General features: G+C 48.6%; 1 protein-coding gene across 14 annotated transcripts in view; it reads right to left on the bottom strand.

Annotated features, from left to right (window-relative positions):
* Positions 1-16,213, bottom strand: part of RALGPS1 (Ral GEF with PH domain and SH3 binding motif 1) — a 297,598-nt gene that overhangs the window by 237,704 nt on the left and 43,681 nt on the right. For all 14 annotated transcript variants that reach the window (XM_061433551.1, XM_061433547.1, XM_061433548.1 and 11 more), the window contains one exon: positions 11,015-11,065. In XM_061433551.1, the coding sequence (XP_061289535.1) occupies positions 11,015-11,065 (51 nt within the window). The remainder of the gene's footprint in view (positions 1-11,014; positions 11,066-16,213) is intronic.

The following is a 16,213-nucleotide window of genomic DNA, read 5'->3' as shown; positions in this document are numbered from 1 at the left end:
CCAGTATTCCTGCCTACAGAATCCCATGGACAGAGGAGCCTGGTGGGCTACAGTCCATAACAGGATCACAAAGAGTCAGACACTACTGAAGTGACTTAGTACATTCACAGAGGTATCATCATCTGTGTAGAAATCCTAAAGAATCTACAAAAACAGCTACTAGAATAAGTGAAAGTTCAGCAAAGTTGTGGGATACAGATCAGTTTACAAAAATCGGTCATATCTCAGTAATGAACAACTGGAATTTAATTTAAATAAGATAACATTTACAACAGCACAGAAAATTAAATTTTAGGAATTAGTCTGACAAAAGATATCTAAGACCTATACATTGAAAAGTATACAACATATACTGAAATAAATTATAAAAGACCTAAGTACACAGAACTGCATACTATGCTCATGGTTCCAGTGACTCAATATTGTTAAGATATCAATTTTCCCCAAATTGATCTACAGATTCAACCCAAAGATTCAACCCAGTCACAGTCATAGCCTGGGGGATTCTATAAAAGCTAACAAACTGATTTTAAATTTTCTTTAGAAATGCAGAGGACAATAGCCAAAACAATTTTGAAACAGAGGAACACATTTTAGGGACTTATATTACCTGATTTTAAGAAGACAGTGAAGGCGGGGAGTAGGGAGAGGGAGGGACAGCAAAGAGCATGAGGAAACTTTCTGGGTGGATAGTATGTTTATTATCTTTATCTGCTGATGGTTTTGCATGTATATGCATACATCCAAACTCATCAAATCATTGACTTCATTTATGCATGGCTTATTATATGTCAGTTATGCCTCAATAAAGCTAAAAAAAAATCTCACTCGGTCCTCATGCCCAACTTTTTGAGGCCATCATATCATCGGCTCCATTGTGCAAATGTGTAAACTGAACCTTAGAGTAATAAAGCGACTTAAGCGTGGTCACACAGATACCAACCTATCCCTCTCACCCCTGAGCAAGGAAGAAAGGCTCTTCTCCCTGCTTCTCATTTATTCAACTAAAGATAAGTAATGATCCTATGACATGCCACTGTGGTTGGAGTAAAGAGACATAGCAGTGACAAAAGGTCCTTCCTCAGAGAATCTGACACACTGCTGGGCCCAGGGCCCTTCTAAGCTGACTTATTAGTCTGTCATTGCTTTTCTCCTTATTTCATATACTGACATCTCTCAAAAGAAGAGAAACACCTTGTTGGGTTTCTGCCTCCCTCCCGGCTGCCCATGCAATCACCATTAAGCATCGCAACACTATGAGATGGGTATCGCTGCCACTTTACAGCTAAGGAAACTGCCCAGGGAGTTGAAAGAACCTGCCGTGATCACAAAGCTGGAGGGCTGCAGAGCCAGATCTTCCTTCTCCCGTCCCAGCAAGTCAGGCAGTTGCTCTAGCAGCAAGAGCCCAAACGAACCCTGTTTTCCTCACAGACAAAAATCACAACCAGGTTCCAAGTCCCTGTGGACCAGAACAGCTGTTCACCAAACATTCTGTTTTGCACTATTAATTCATTTAAAAGGAAATTTGGTTTCTAACCAGCACAAATGTCATAGCCACACTCAAGAAGTTAGAGGGAAAAAAAAAAAATGAGTCTAGAAATTGCAAAGTGTTTGTTTTACTGGATCAAATGTGCTGCTGGCCTGTGTCTGTAGCCAGATCAGACTCCGACCCAGCCAGCTCTCCCCACTCTCCAGGCAGGTCTTTTTCTGGGGCTCAGAGAAGTTCTCCAACCTCTGTTTCCATCACGAAGGGAGTGAGCTGTCGGGGGAAGCCCACTCTGTTTCCACTGTGACAAGAAATTCTTACAAAGGACAGAGCAATTACTAGGAAATGAGAAGCAAATAACAAACGCAGTAACAGATGAGAGACAGCTGCTTGGGCTTCCGGTGCTAAAGAGCATCAGCACTGAAACGCAGAGCCGCCTCCCCCATGCCTGGGCCGCTGGAGGCACCTGGCCCACCCCCTACTACCTAATTCAGTTTTTTTTAACAGAGAAGGAGCAGGACAGCGTAGACGTCAAGAGGGCTCAATGGGGCTTTACTGTTATTATTTTTACTACCACATCCTAAATATATTCAACAAGTAACATCAGGCACTGTGTTGGGTCAGAGGATATGGGGTGAATAATTCTGGCATGACCCCTGTGGCCATGCAGTCTATAATCTAGGAGGGAGGCAGACTTGAAACACTAATTATTCAGGCTTTCCAAAGTCATGACGGTTCAGCACAGTGGTGAAAAGGCCTGTACATGAGCAGCGGCAGACGGTGAGGTTGAGAGGGAGCAGAGGGGAGCCTGCTGTAGCCCAAGCTCTAAGCTGCTCACCCCACCTCCTGAGGCAGGAGGAAGAGTCGCCTGTGATGGGGACGAGAAGGGCACCCCGATGGAGGGCGCAGTCTGCAGGAAGGTTGCTGAGATGGCAGGGAAACCAGGGAAGGCTATGGGGCAGCACAGAGCAGTGGGCTTGCTGCTGGCCCTTTGTGCAGAGTCTGGCCGGGAAAGGGGGTGGGTCTGTATCCTTGGAGCAGTGGGGAGCCTCAGAGGGTTCTGGGCAGGACAAAGACACAGTGGGATTTTGGCTTTAGAAAGATGTCTCTGAATACAGAGAGGAGGTTGTCGGGGGGGGGGGGAGGGAACCGACCATGCGGAGATGTGATCGGAAGATGGGTAGCAGTGACTCAGGCTAGGCTGGGGCAGTGAAGGAAAAGGTCTGAGAAAATGGCCCAGCATGTGACCTGAAAGAGGGGTTTTAATGATGTCAGCGAAACCGATCTCCTCTTTACAAATAACTGCCTTGCTGGCGGCGCTCTTCCCTTCTCCCAGGGCCAAATGCTCTGATTCCAGGAGCAGCAAAGACACACAGGGCTTGTCCGCCATCCAACACTGACCTCTGCTTTCAGGAATGCCCGCTTCTTCAGAGCAAGCAAGCAAACGGCATCCAGACAAAAGGCCAGAGGGTCAGGTTCCTGAACCCACAGGCAGTGTTTTCCTGAACTGCAACGTGTCATGTGGCCCCGAGCAAAGCATGTGCTTCGGCGGGGAGTCTCCCAGGCCTGCAGGCCCGCCCCTCAGCACAGCAGCAGACAGGGGGACCAGCCAGGCCTGAGCGCTCAGCCCTGATTCCGGGAGGGTGAAACCGAGTCTCTCTAGGGTGGGCACCCCCAGGGACCAGAGCTCTATCTGGATACCGCCTCCACTGTCTCCAAACACTTGTAAATGAGGCCCACCTCTTCCTCCTCCTCCTCACCGGATCTGCCCTGCCCCAGGGCCACAGGGAAGAAAAGAGCAAGGATCCAGGCTGCATGCCCACCCGGAATAGCCCCCCGCCTGCCTTCCACCTGGCCCGTGCCTCAAACCCAAGTGGCAGCTGCTGGTGACACTCTGGCCCCATCCCTCACAAGGCTCCCAGGCTATGCCCACAGCTCTCCTCTGAGCCATTTCAGGGAGGGACCCCTCCGGCCCTCCGTCTCCCCTCCACATCCTGCCCACCTCGCCCCAGGATGCTCTCACCTTCAGCAGGGGCTCACAGTCTCCTCCCGGTCTCCCACCATCATCTGAGGACATCAGTCCACTGGGTGGTACCCTTGTGCTTCTGGGTCACACTGTACCTCAACCACCCCCCAAAAGACCTTATCCCCCTCCACCTCAGCTACCCAAAGGCGCAGCCAGCACCCCGTCCAGCACAGTCATCAGAGCGACCCCAGCTCTGACCCTGAACTCTGAAATCCTTCTCCCTCCGGACCTCCTGGCCTCCCTCGCCCAGACAAGATGCTGCCCGCTACCCTGCTCAGCATCAGGACGCTGGGCTCCCTGAGCCTCTTCCTGCATCCATGGCCACTCCCTCTGCCCTCTGCTCCCCAAACTCAAAGTGCACCCCTCTGTCACCTGTGTCTTCTTGCCTCAGCCCTCAGGGCAGGCCCCTACCCAGTCCGGGGCCAGGCACCTCCCCACCATTGAGACCACCCTTGCCTCCCCACAACTGCAGCACAGCCCCCAGACCAGTCTCCCTGAGCGCAGTCGGCTCTGTCTCCCCACTTAGAACAAAGTCCCTAGAATACAAATCTGTGCCCATCACTCCCTTTGTGAAGCTCCCCCATGATCCCCAGGCTAGCCACCTAAAGCTCTGCTGCCTGCTCCTCTCCACCAGCCACTCTCTGCTCAAGGCCCCGACAGCCCAAATGCTTCTAGTCCACTGTCTGTTTCCATATCTGCCCCTCACTCTTGCAGAAATGTGCCCACGGCCCCTCCACCTCTGTCTCTCCAGCATGTGGCTCACCAATTCATGAAGATGTCAATGAGTGAGAAATCTGGCAGTGGGGATGGAGCAACGTCGGCAGGGGCAGCGGGACTGGAAGAAACACAGGCGCGTGGAGAAGCTCCCCACCTCACTGAGTCTGGTACCCACTGCAGTTCGTTTCCATCACAGTCGGGTCTCTGGACACCCATCCATGCGCCTCTGTGACCCTGTGCTCCCCTGGCTGCCAGACGGGAAGAGAATGACACACTGATCTCTGGGGAGCTTCCAGCACACCCACACCCCCTGCAAGGACGTCCCTTAGGAGCACAGGACCCGGAGAACAACTACTCACTTTTTTTTCTCCCCAGACACTAGGTACCAAAAATAGTGTTAAACTTGGGGAAATACACCATCTGCCTTTGCAGTGAGTTATTCACTCTGCCTGAAATGTCGTTCCCAACCCCATCCCATTCCCCGAATCACCCATCAGACAGGATCCCTTTCAGCCTTCCAGGCTCAGTGCCAGTTGCTATTGTTGTTACTGTTCAGTCACTCATTCGTGTCCAATTCTTTGAGACCCCATTGACTGCAGCATGCCAGGCTTCCCTGTCCTTCACTATCTCCCGGAGTTTGATCAAACTCAGGTCCATTGAGTTGATGATGCCATCCAACCATCTCATCTTCTGCGTTCCCCCTTTTCCTTTTGCCCTCAATCTTTCCCAGCATCAGGGTTTTTTCCAATGAGTCTCAGGTGGCCAAAGTATTGGACCTTCAGCTTCAGCATCAGTCCTTCCAATATTCAGGACTGATTTCCTTTAGGATTGACTGGTTTGATCTCCGTGCTGTCCAAGGGACTCTCAAGTGTCTTCTCCAACACCACAGTTCAAAAGCATCAGTTCTTCAGTGATCAGCCTTCTCTATGGTCCAACGCTTACATCCATACGTGACTACTAGAAAAACCATGGCTTTGACTATACGGACCTTTGTCAGCAAAGTGATGTCTCTGCTTTTTTAATACGCTAAGTTCATCACAGCTTTCTTTCCAAGAAGCCAGTGTCCCAACACAACAGCAGAGCAAGTCTTTCTGTGGCCCCAGGACACCGTGGGATGTGTCTCCATCCAGACCTCAGCCTCCCCACCATTTGGGAAGCTCGGATATGAACTCAGGTCTGAAGGATTCCGAACACAGTGCTCTTCACTGCTCTGCTACTCAGACCATCACCTCCTCTGGGCCACTGGCTCCCACCTGGGAATCCCTGAATGCTCTTCTGAGCATGAGCTCACATCCAAAATGCACAGAACCTATTCAGACCATGCGCTGGTGAGGAATTACAGCCTCGAGTGACTGGGAACTTCCCACACGCAGGTACTGCACCCAGTTCTTTCACGTGAGGTGAACACTATGGTTTCCCTCACTTTACACACTAGAAAACCCAAGCATAAAGAGAATGAGTAATTTTTTCACACTCCAAGCTGGGAAGGGTGAAGCTGGGACTGCACCCCAGCCTTGCCAGGCCGAGCCCATGCTGTCTAGCACCCCAAGCATGATCAGTGGGCCCAGAAGCTGGACTTGGGCAGAACCTGGGCTGAGTCGAGCACAGAGCAGAGCGTGCACATTCTAAGAACAGCAGTTCATCCACTGATGCTTCATGTTAAAACTAACAACAGGAACAGTTCCGACCTTCAAACTGGTCTCTGAGAAACCGGTGGGCCTTCGATTCCACAGGCCAGGAGGTGGGCATAAGGACAGGCAGATTCTGTAGGGAAGGCTGGCGGAGACAAAAATGCCACCTTGCCAAAGGTACCCTCTTCCAAGGCAGCTGCCATGGCGACCCCCCCCAGAAAGACCCCCTTCACCATGCAGCCCTTTTCCTGGGCAGCAGCAGCCAGGAATCCACCCATCCCTGCAACCCAATCCACCATGGCATGGAGGGGGTTCTAGGCCACAGCTAGCCAGGCAAATGTGGCTGAGAGCCATTATGCTGCAAGGTTGTATCTGCATTAACCTGCCAGGTTTTGATAAAATTGGTCACTTGCTGGAGTCACCAGAGAATAGTTATGACTCCGTATTTGCTAACCTCCATTTTCCTTGCTCTCTGCCAATCCTTAACTCACTGTCTGCCTGGCTTCCTCTGAGCCCTGGGCTGATGCTCTTGCGGCCCCGCTGGCAGAAACGAGCAAAGCCGCAGTTCTACCCTCAGTTATCAACAGCATTTGGAAATGTGAATCTTCAAAGACTGAACTCACCAGGCAAAACCCTGGCTTTGGGGGAAGTGGTTACACCGCAGAGCAGGCACCGTGGTAACCACCTCCCCTCCTTGGTACGCCCTCCTTGGCAACATGCCTGCATTTGGCCAGATACTGTTCCGCTTCGGTGCTTCTCTCCTTCATTCATTCATGCTCCACTCACTCAGCACATATTTATTGTGTAGATAGTACGTTCCAGGCGTGGGGATTACAACAGGGTCTCTCAGGATGCAACCCTCCAGAAACAAGTGAGCATAAACTCTTTCTCTGCCCTGGTGTGTTTAAAGACCTTTGCGGGGAGGCCAAGGAAGGAGACCCACCTGGGCGTGTAAGTAGTAGGAGGGAGAGAAGATAAGAAGAAAAGGAACTAAAGACAAATAGAACTGCAATTAAATGTTCAACTGTAGCAGTCTGTTAAATAATAATACTGATATTATTATTTTAAAACTATCATATATGTGTGTGTGTATATATGTGTGTGTGAGAGAGAGAGAGATGAATAATACAATAAAAATAATTATTTAATGTTGTTAGGAACCAAAATTGGCAGGGTAAAAGAAAACACACCAAAAAATCAAAGGAATTAAGTTAACAATCCCGGAATGCTAGGTTTGAACTGGAAAGACCAACACCGTACTGGTCGTGCTTCCACTGGATACAGTGGCCTAAGGGACGATCCTGAAACCTCAGAGGCTCACGGTGACAAGCAGGTCATTAGAGTGACTGCAGTTCAGCTGATCTCTGCTGGAACCACCGGGCTGTACCAAGTTGCGCTGGAATTCGGGCTTTGGGTCGGGGTCATGTCACCTTCCACATCCTCATCTGGGGACTCAGGCTAAAAGCACAAGAGCAATGGGTCCCTCAGAGAGAGTGGAAGTTCTGAGAGGGCTGGTGAAGCTTCCTGACTTTCAGCGGCTCAGCTCACCACTGGCGTCCCATCAATTGTGCCCACGTCACCAGTGTGGCCCAAAGTCCAGGGGTGGGGAAATATACACCACCAGCAGGGAAGCCATGATAAGGATGAGGAGGGAATAACATCGCCCGTCCAATCATCCAGTCATGAACTCATGACTTTCAGTTTTAAAAAATAAATATCTCCTAGCCCCACCCACCAAAAAGGCCTAAAAGCATCGGCAGTCCAATCGCAATGAAAATGCTCTCCCCGGGGCTGTGGTTTCTAAACACTGTTCTCCACTAAAAGAAACCAGGACCCCTGAGGGACTGCCTGACTCCAGGTCTTCAGCAGGAAACTGGTTTATCTTGTATCAAGGAGCAAGGAATTTCTCAAAAAATAATGGGATCATGTTAAAAGGATACAGGAGATGACATGAAAGGGCTCCCATTGGTTAAAGACAGGATAATTTACGCATTATACTTTATACAGTTATACTTTGGCCACCTGATGTGAAGAGCCAACTCATTGGAAAAGACCCTGATGCTGGGAGAGATTGAAGGCAAGAGGAGAAGGGAGCAGCAGAGAATGAGATGGTTAGATAGCGTCACTGACTCAACGGACATGAATTTGAGCAAACTCCAGGAGATTGTGGAGAACAAGGGAGCCTGGTGAGTGGCAGTTCATGTGGTCACAAAGACTCGGACACAACTCAGCGATGGAATAACAATTTATGCATACAACTGACTGAAGGGATTCCCAGCCCCACCCGAAGCCTATGGAATCAGAATCTCCAGGCACAAAGGCTAGGCATCTGGATTTTTTTTTTTTTTTTATGGAGCTCTCAACTGATTCTGAAGCACAACCAGGATTGCAAGGCACACGTTTCCTGACCTTCTGGGAATCCAGATCACCCAGGGTGCCCATCTCACTATCAGGTGCCAGCCTCTGCTCCCTGCAAAGTCTCGTCTACATCACACTGACACGTGTCCCTTACTCTTTTGCTTCCGACTCTGGGGTGGTCCAGCTGTAACGTGGCAGACATCATCAAGGGGAAAGGTTCCAGTTTTCAGTCTGCTGACAACAATAACAAGAGCAGAGAAGCTGGGACAGCTCCCAGGGTGCTCCTTTTAACCACGGCTTTGACAATGACTATGAGGAAAAAACTTCTGTTTTTAGCTAACATATCACAGATCTAAAACGGAGAAGTTTGGGGTTTCTCCAGATACCTCGCAGCAGATCATTCTTAATCCTCACTTGGCAGCAGAATCAGCTGGTAAGCTTCTACAAAACAGGGCTGACCGTGTTCTGGACTCTAACCCAGAGGCTCAGATTCCACGGTCTAGGGTGGAGTCTGGGTACCCAGTGTTTCCAAGGCTGCCCAGGTGATTCTGATGCACAGCTGTGCTTGAGAACCACAGCTCCAAGCGCATCTTGAAAGCAAAACTTGACAGCAAAACTTAATGTCTTGTCACAACTTGACACGAGATATGCCCTGGATGAAGCACCTTCTGAACTGGAGTCCAGGCACCCAGTGTTTCCAAGGCTGCCCAGGTGATTCTGATGCGCGGCTGTGCTTGAGAACCACAGCTCCAAGCGCGTCGTGAAAGCAAAACTTAATGTCTTGTCACAGCTTGACACAAGATCTGTCCTGGATGAGGCACCTTCTGAACTGCAACGCGCTGGGGAAAGTCTCAGTCCGCTCCTGGCCGTGCCTCTTGAGAGCCCCCCACCCCTCCCCTCCTACAATCGGCCCGAGCAGCCATGCCTGCATCCCTGGGCTCACCGCAGACTGGGCGGCCCTCCTCGATGTTCAGGGCAGAGAATAAAGCTCCGAACGTCTACACAGCTCCAGGTCAAGCCGAAGCAGAGAACGTGAGCAGAGAGCTAATAATAATTCAGCTGAGGCAACTGTCGAGCAACTACTCCCCCAACAGGCTCCAGGGTGTAGTGCGCTGAGTGGGTGTTGGTTTTTGTTTTAATTAGAAAGAATGTGTAATCCCCACATTAGAAGAAAATAGAGAAAGACTTAAGTCAGCCAGTTCAAAAAATCAAACATAGTTCTGCCCCCCCAAACTTAATGAATAAAACACACACACACAAATACAAATCACTGCCACGTCCTCACACAAGTGCTGGGCACAGCTAGCAATACTACTTTCCCCTTGATTTATAGTGGGTTAGACGCCAGCTCTAGGAAGGCCTGGATCCTTTGTCTGGCTTTGTATTAAAATACGCTGTTTTCTCAAAGTCTTAACAACACCACACTGTCAGAAGAAGGGCATCCTGTTAAGAGTGTTCTGAGGACTTCCCTGGTGGCCCAGTGGACAAGACTTCACCTTCCAATGCAAGGAATGCAGGTTCGATACCTAGTCAGGGAACTAAGACCCCCACATGCCATGAGGCAACTGAGCCCAAACGCCACAACTGCTGAGCCTGCACACTGCAACTAAGGAGAAGCCTGTGCACCATAGCAAAGGGCCCGCGTGCCGTGACAAAGACCTGACCCAGCCAAAAATAAATAGGTAAATCAACAAATCAATAATTAAAGAGTGTTCTGGAATTCATACCATGGTTTCGACACGTCCCCCGACCCACACCCCTCTTCTCTGAAATCTGCACCCCACTCACAAAGCTGGGTCTGCTCAGCTGTGCGCGCTCGTCCTGGCCACACACTCCTGAGCTGAGTCACTGAACCAGTTCTGGACACGGGACTCAGCAGGGCTGGACTGAGACGGGCTGGGCCCGATCTGGAAGGTGGCTTCCACAGACATTGCGCAAATGCGGGCCCTTTGGAGAGGCCAGGTTGGATCACAGGGGCAGACAGAACAGGGCAGGAGAGAGGGGAGAGGGGAAGGCAGAGGCGAGGCAGAAAGCAGGGAGAGAGCTTGCGTCCTGCTCGGCTCTGTAGGCTGCCAGAACTCCAGGCCCACAGGTACAGAAAGTGCCCCCTTTACGCTCGTAAATTCTTCCTCTGCCTATTCAGCTACTTGAAATGAATTTCTATCACTTGATAACAAAACCAGAACTGGGACTAAAATAACTGTAAAGCCATGTTATCAACTGCTAGACATTTCCAGGAATTTTTCGAAAGACTAAATTCAACTTTTTTTCTCTTTATTGAATATGCTGTTTCTAAAAATATATGTATGCTTTTAATGTAAATACATATACATTTTTGCTGCAGCAACTGGCTTCAAAATCAGAAACAAGGCAACCACCAGAATTTGGGATCAACAGAAAGAAAGCTCCCTAAGGAAATGTTCCCTCCCATCTCCATCTTGAACAGTGAGTGTCTCCAGCAGGGGTTGCCCGGGAGAAGGCCAGGCCTTAGACTCAGGTATGGAGGCCAGCCGTGGGCACTGACTGCCCCCAGCCGTGGGCACTGACTGCCCCCAGCCCTGACAGAGAGGGCCAGACGCGGTGCCATCCTCTGGAAAAATCCAAACAGCAGGCTCAGAGGATGAGCCCCTTCGAGAATGGGATTCCTGGATGCTCTCTTTGATGGGGGCTTAAATTGATAACATGCGTTTATAGAGACTTCAAGAGAGAAACCAAGAAACTTCGTCCCTCTAATGGGACAAAATCCTCCCTCCCCGCCCGAGCACTGCTAGTACAGAGGACAGGACAAGTACAGACCTCCGGCTGGATGGCTTTAAACACGGGTATGTCCATTAGCGTGATCTGGCTCTGCAACAAAAGAGAACTGGGGTTAGAAGACACTAGAAACCAAAAACAGCTGCCATGTGACTTTGAAACTCTACAGAATAATAACACATTCTGAGAAGTCACACTTTCCCCTTTGAAATAAAAATCAAGATAAAGTAAAAAATTGGGTAGACTTTGAAAACACCTCTCCCATCCCTTCCTTCTTTATAAATCTTGATCCACACTCTTCCTTCTTGAATGTGAGATGGACTCCCAATTTAGGGATTGATAATAGTAGCTTGGAGGGTACATTTTTTAGTTTGGATATTTTCATTCTATTTGAGCTTTTGTTTCAAGTCTAAGTTACTTCTACAACTTAAAAAAAGTTGCAGACACAATATTATAAGTTAGAATGTTAAACAGAGACACTCTCTATTACTCTAAAGTGATTTTTTTTTTAAATTGTGGCTTATAGAAAGTGTACATTTCTTTCGAAGCCTAAGCCACCTCTAAATTATATGGTGGAGTCCCATTTGAGACGCCCCCACAGACCAGTGTTGGATCACAAACTGTTTATTCCACCAGCCCAGAATGAGAGAACTACAGAATTTGAGAGCAAGCATTTGGAAACTTTTATAGCCATCCCCATGACATTTTTGTTATATATATATTTAAAGCGTTAGTCCTTTGCTGTTGTTCACTCTTAGTCGCTAAGTCATGTCCAATTCTGCAACCCCATGGATTGCAGCACACTAGGCTTCCCTGTCCTTCACTCTCTCCCAGAGTTTGCTCAAACCTATGTTCATCGATTCAGTGATTCCATCCAACTATCTCATCCTCTGTCGTCCCTTTCTCCTCCTGCCCTCAATCTTTCCCAGATTCAGGGTCTTTTCCAATGAGTTGGCTCTTTGCATAAGATGGCCAAAGTACTGGAGCTTCAGCTTCAGCATCAGTTCTTCCACTGAATATTCAGATTTGATTTCCTTTAGGATTGACTAGTCTGACTCCTTGTTGACCAAAGGACTCTTAAAAGAGTCTTCTCCAGCACCACAGTTCAAAAGCATCAATTCTTCAGTACTCAGCCTTTTTTATGGTCCAATTCTCACGTCCCTTCATGACTACTGACTGGAAAGAAAAGAAACTGGTCTTTTATCAAACCTAGCTTGCTGCTGCTGCTGCTGCTAAGTCGCTTCAGTCGTGTCCGACTCTGTGCGGCCCCAGAGACAACAGCCCACCAGGCTCCCCCATCCCTGGGATTCTCCAGACAAGAACACTGGAGTGGGCTGCCATTTCCTTCTCCACACTAAGAAGCACTAATTTTGTCCACACAGAAAACACACATCTAGTTAAAAGGCTGTTCCTATCGCTATAAGCTCATCAGGTGATGGTAAGAGAAGGTGTCATTGCTGACAGTTTTGCAGGCCAAGGCATGGCCTGGGCTGCCTTCACATGGCCTATACCTCTCTCCAGATGCCACGTGGGAAGCCAGGACACAGTCAACAGATGCTTCTGTGACAGGCCAGGGCAAGGAGAGCTGAGAGCTCCGGATGCCCATGAATGAGAGAAGACACCTGTCCACTGTCCACAGGGCATCTGGGAGGACACAATGCAGTGAACAGATGTGGGCTCTGGAATTCACAGGGCTCAGCGTGTGTCTGGACACCATCACTTAACAGCAACATTCTCTTTGACACATGACTTTTAACTTCTCCCGGTTTCAGCTGACACATCTAGAAAATGGTGACAACCATCCCTGTCTTATAGGATCACTGTGAGAATTCAAGACAAGAGGAGCAGAATGCCTGGCGCCTAATTGGTACTCTCTCTATATACGTATATATGTGTACATATATGACTGTGTGTGTGCGTTCACAGGTGCCAGGCATTCTGTACCTCTTGTCTTGCATATTCACAAAGATTATATATTTATATGCTTATGTATCATAATTTTTTGGCAAAAGGGGAGTCAAATAGATGGGTTCATGTTCTGGTATATGGTTCCTGCCCAAAACACCAGATAGGAAATAATGGACTATTAACATGTTTGAACATCCATGTTTCAAAGCTGCTCTAAAAAATATTTAAAGGAGGCTGTTATATTGTCATGAGAAAAAAGCCTCATATCAAGAATTTCTTTTTTTTTGAAAGTCGCTCAGTTGTGTCTGACTCTTTGCAACCTCATGGACTATACAATCCATGGAATTCTCTAAGCCAGAATTCTGGAGTGGGTAGATGTTCCCTTCTCCAGGGGATCTTCCCAACCCAGGGACTGAACCCAGGTCTCCCGCATTGCAGGCAGATTCTTTACCAGCTGAGCCACAAGGGAAGCCCAAGAATTTTGGAGTGGATAGCCTTCCCTTCTCCGGTGGATCTTCCCAACCCAGGAACTGAACCAGGGTCTCCTGCATTGCAGACAGATTCTTTACCAACTGAACTATCAGGGAAGCCCTGATGTCAAGAATACATTGGAGAAAAATAGCAACACACGTGGTATGTCAACTGTAACCACAATCCAGGGCTTAGGTAGAATTCTGGTCACCTCTTGGCACAACTGAAAGGTGACCCAAGATCAGTGGATTTCTGGGAAGCATGGGATGCATCCCAAAGCATACCATCCCCGGGGCTGAGCAGGACATGAAAATAAATAGGTGGCTTTGTCCCCCCAAGGGGCTGGGGCTCGTCACGGGCACTGAGGTGAAATGCTGCCGCTACTGGAAGCTCAGTAGTGACATGGATGGCAACGCAGAGTCCGAGCAGTTCCACCTCTGGGTCCATCTACCGAGAGCAAGCCAGCCGTGGACATCAGCACAGAGTGAGTGACTACTGCTTGGTGAAGCCTGCAGGCCTGCGTGTCTGAACCAGAGATACAGGGCCCAGAGCTCCATCCCAGGTGCAAACAGACTGGCATTTCTCCTGCCAGACTCAAGGAGATTGTTGGCCAAGTGCTCCTCACACATGGATTAATTCTGCCATCCTGGGGAGCAGAAAGACCTCGTGAAAACATAAGATTTGAGCTGAGAGCTCAGAGGGCCTTGGAAATCTCTCCCGCAATTCAAGTTTACTCCCAATCTGGAAGAACTGGCAGGATGTTTGCAGTGTCATTTAGAAAAAGAACCAAAAGTCTGCTAATGTGAAAATGAGAAAACTTCCTTTCAATCCTGCCATCAGTTCTAGGGTTTGCTACATGAATTTCCAAATCATGTATTAAAACAGTGACTTTACGTTTCATAGTTTTTCAGATGGTTCAAGTTTCAAATATTATTATCCCTGCTCAGACCATCAGTCAAAAATGTGCTTATTTCATTCAAGATAAACCAGAAAAACCAGAACAGAGGTCACCAGGCTGAAAATAGACTGGTTGGTCCCAAACACACCATCAGAAACTATTCAGAAGCAGCTCTCCCATTTCTATATTCTCAGTTCTGGCCCAAAAGGATGCAGTGTCCAGAGCAAGAATACATCGATAGATAGGTAACATCATTGGGGTATAAATTACATGTCATTTTACTACAAAGCCGAACACATGTAGCAAGGTTGAGTAAGGTTTTGAGTAATCCTCCCTTTGAAGCTGGAGCACTGCAAGGCAGGTAGTTTTACCGAAGGGAAGGGTGTGTGTAGGAGTGGGGACTTGCAGGGCAAGATCAGGGTCCTATCCCTTTTCACAGCTAGTCCCCAGGCTCCTAGGAGTGTGGCACAGCCTCAACAGGAACAGGAGACAATGAGGCCCTCTGGTTCCTGCTGTCATGGGAGCATGTGCCTGTGATGAGAACATACATCACCATCTCACAGGTCTCATGACAAGTCTCTTAATGGCCTCTCCTTGTTTTTGAAAATAAAGCCTTCATACAGGATGTCCACTTCATGCAGTGCCGAAGAATTGATGCTTTTGAACTGTGGTGTTGGAGAAGACCCTTGAGAGTCCCTTGGACTGCAAGGAGACCCAACCAGTCCATCCTAAAGGAAATCAGTCCTGAATGTTCATTGGAAGGACGAATGTTGAAGCTGAAACTCCAATACTTTGGCCACCTGATGCGAAGAGCTGACTCATTTGAAAAGACCCTGATGCTGGGAAAGATTGAAGGTGAGAGGAGAAGGGGATCACAGAGAATGAGATGGTTGGATGGCATCACCGACTCAATGGACATGAGTTTGAGTAAAGTCCAGGAGTTGGTGATGGACAGGGAGGCCTGGTGTGCTGCAGTCCATGGGGTCGCAAAGAGTCGGACATGACTGAGTGACTGAACTGAACAGGATGTCCAGAGTACAGAAGCTCCAACACTCTGGCCACCTAATGTGAAGAGCCAGCTCACTGGAAAAGACCCTGATGCTGGGAAACACTGAGGGCAAAAGGAGAAGGAGGGCAGCGGAGGATGAGAAGGTTAGATAGCATCACCGACACAAACGTGAGCAAGCTCCAGGAGACGGTGAAGGACAGGAGCCTGGCGTGCTGCAGTTCGTGGGGTCGTAAAGAGTCAGAATGACTGACAGACTGAGCAACAGCAACAGGATGTCCAGTTAAACTGGTCGCCTGGCAACAACTTCCTTCACCCTAACCCCTTCCCCCATCTCCTTCCTCCTAGTCCAGGGCCCCCTAGAAATCCAGGCTTTTTAAAGAAACGGCCAATCTCCACATATTACAGGACAATTCTCTGGAGATGCGGCCTTCAGGACGAAGAGACCTAGCAGAGTCCATCACAATATGGCCCTAAAGCAAGAGAGCAAGGTGGTTTTCTGTGGATAAGTGACAGCAAATCAGCCAAAAAGAAAACAAACTGGTTTCTACATATGCTGAACGTATGTTTTCCCTCTAATGGTGGCTGACTAAATCCCCTCTTCCCAGCCACAAGCTTAGTACAAGGAAGGCTCCCTGCTCCACCCACACTGGGTCCAAATAAACAAAAACGTTGTTGGCAGAAACAGTGGGCTGTCTTATAATAAAAAATATCTATAAATTTGCATTGAGATCACTCCAAATGAGCCTTAGGATGGCTTCAGGGAACAAAAAGCAATCGGCTGCAAAGATGGATTCCTGCCTCTCCTCCTAGAACTGCTGTGTCTGACAATTTTAGAATCTTGTGTCAAGGAAATGCAAATTAAAGAGGAAGACACCATTCGTGGTCCAACAGCCATCACAACTAATGGGGCTATGAGTCGCTCTGTTCTTTTTGCAAAGTAATCTGATAGTAACCC

Source organism: Bos javanicus, chromosome 11 (assembly GCF_032452875.1).
Source record: "Bos javanicus breed banteng chromosome 11, ARS-OSU_banteng_1.0, whole genome shotgun sequence".
Classification (NCBI taxonomy): domain Eukaryota; kingdom Metazoa; phylum Chordata; class Mammalia; order Artiodactyla; family Bovidae; genus Bos; species Bos javanicus.
Note: the sequence above shows the minus strand (reverse complement) of the source record. Positions and strands in the feature narration are given on the sequence as shown.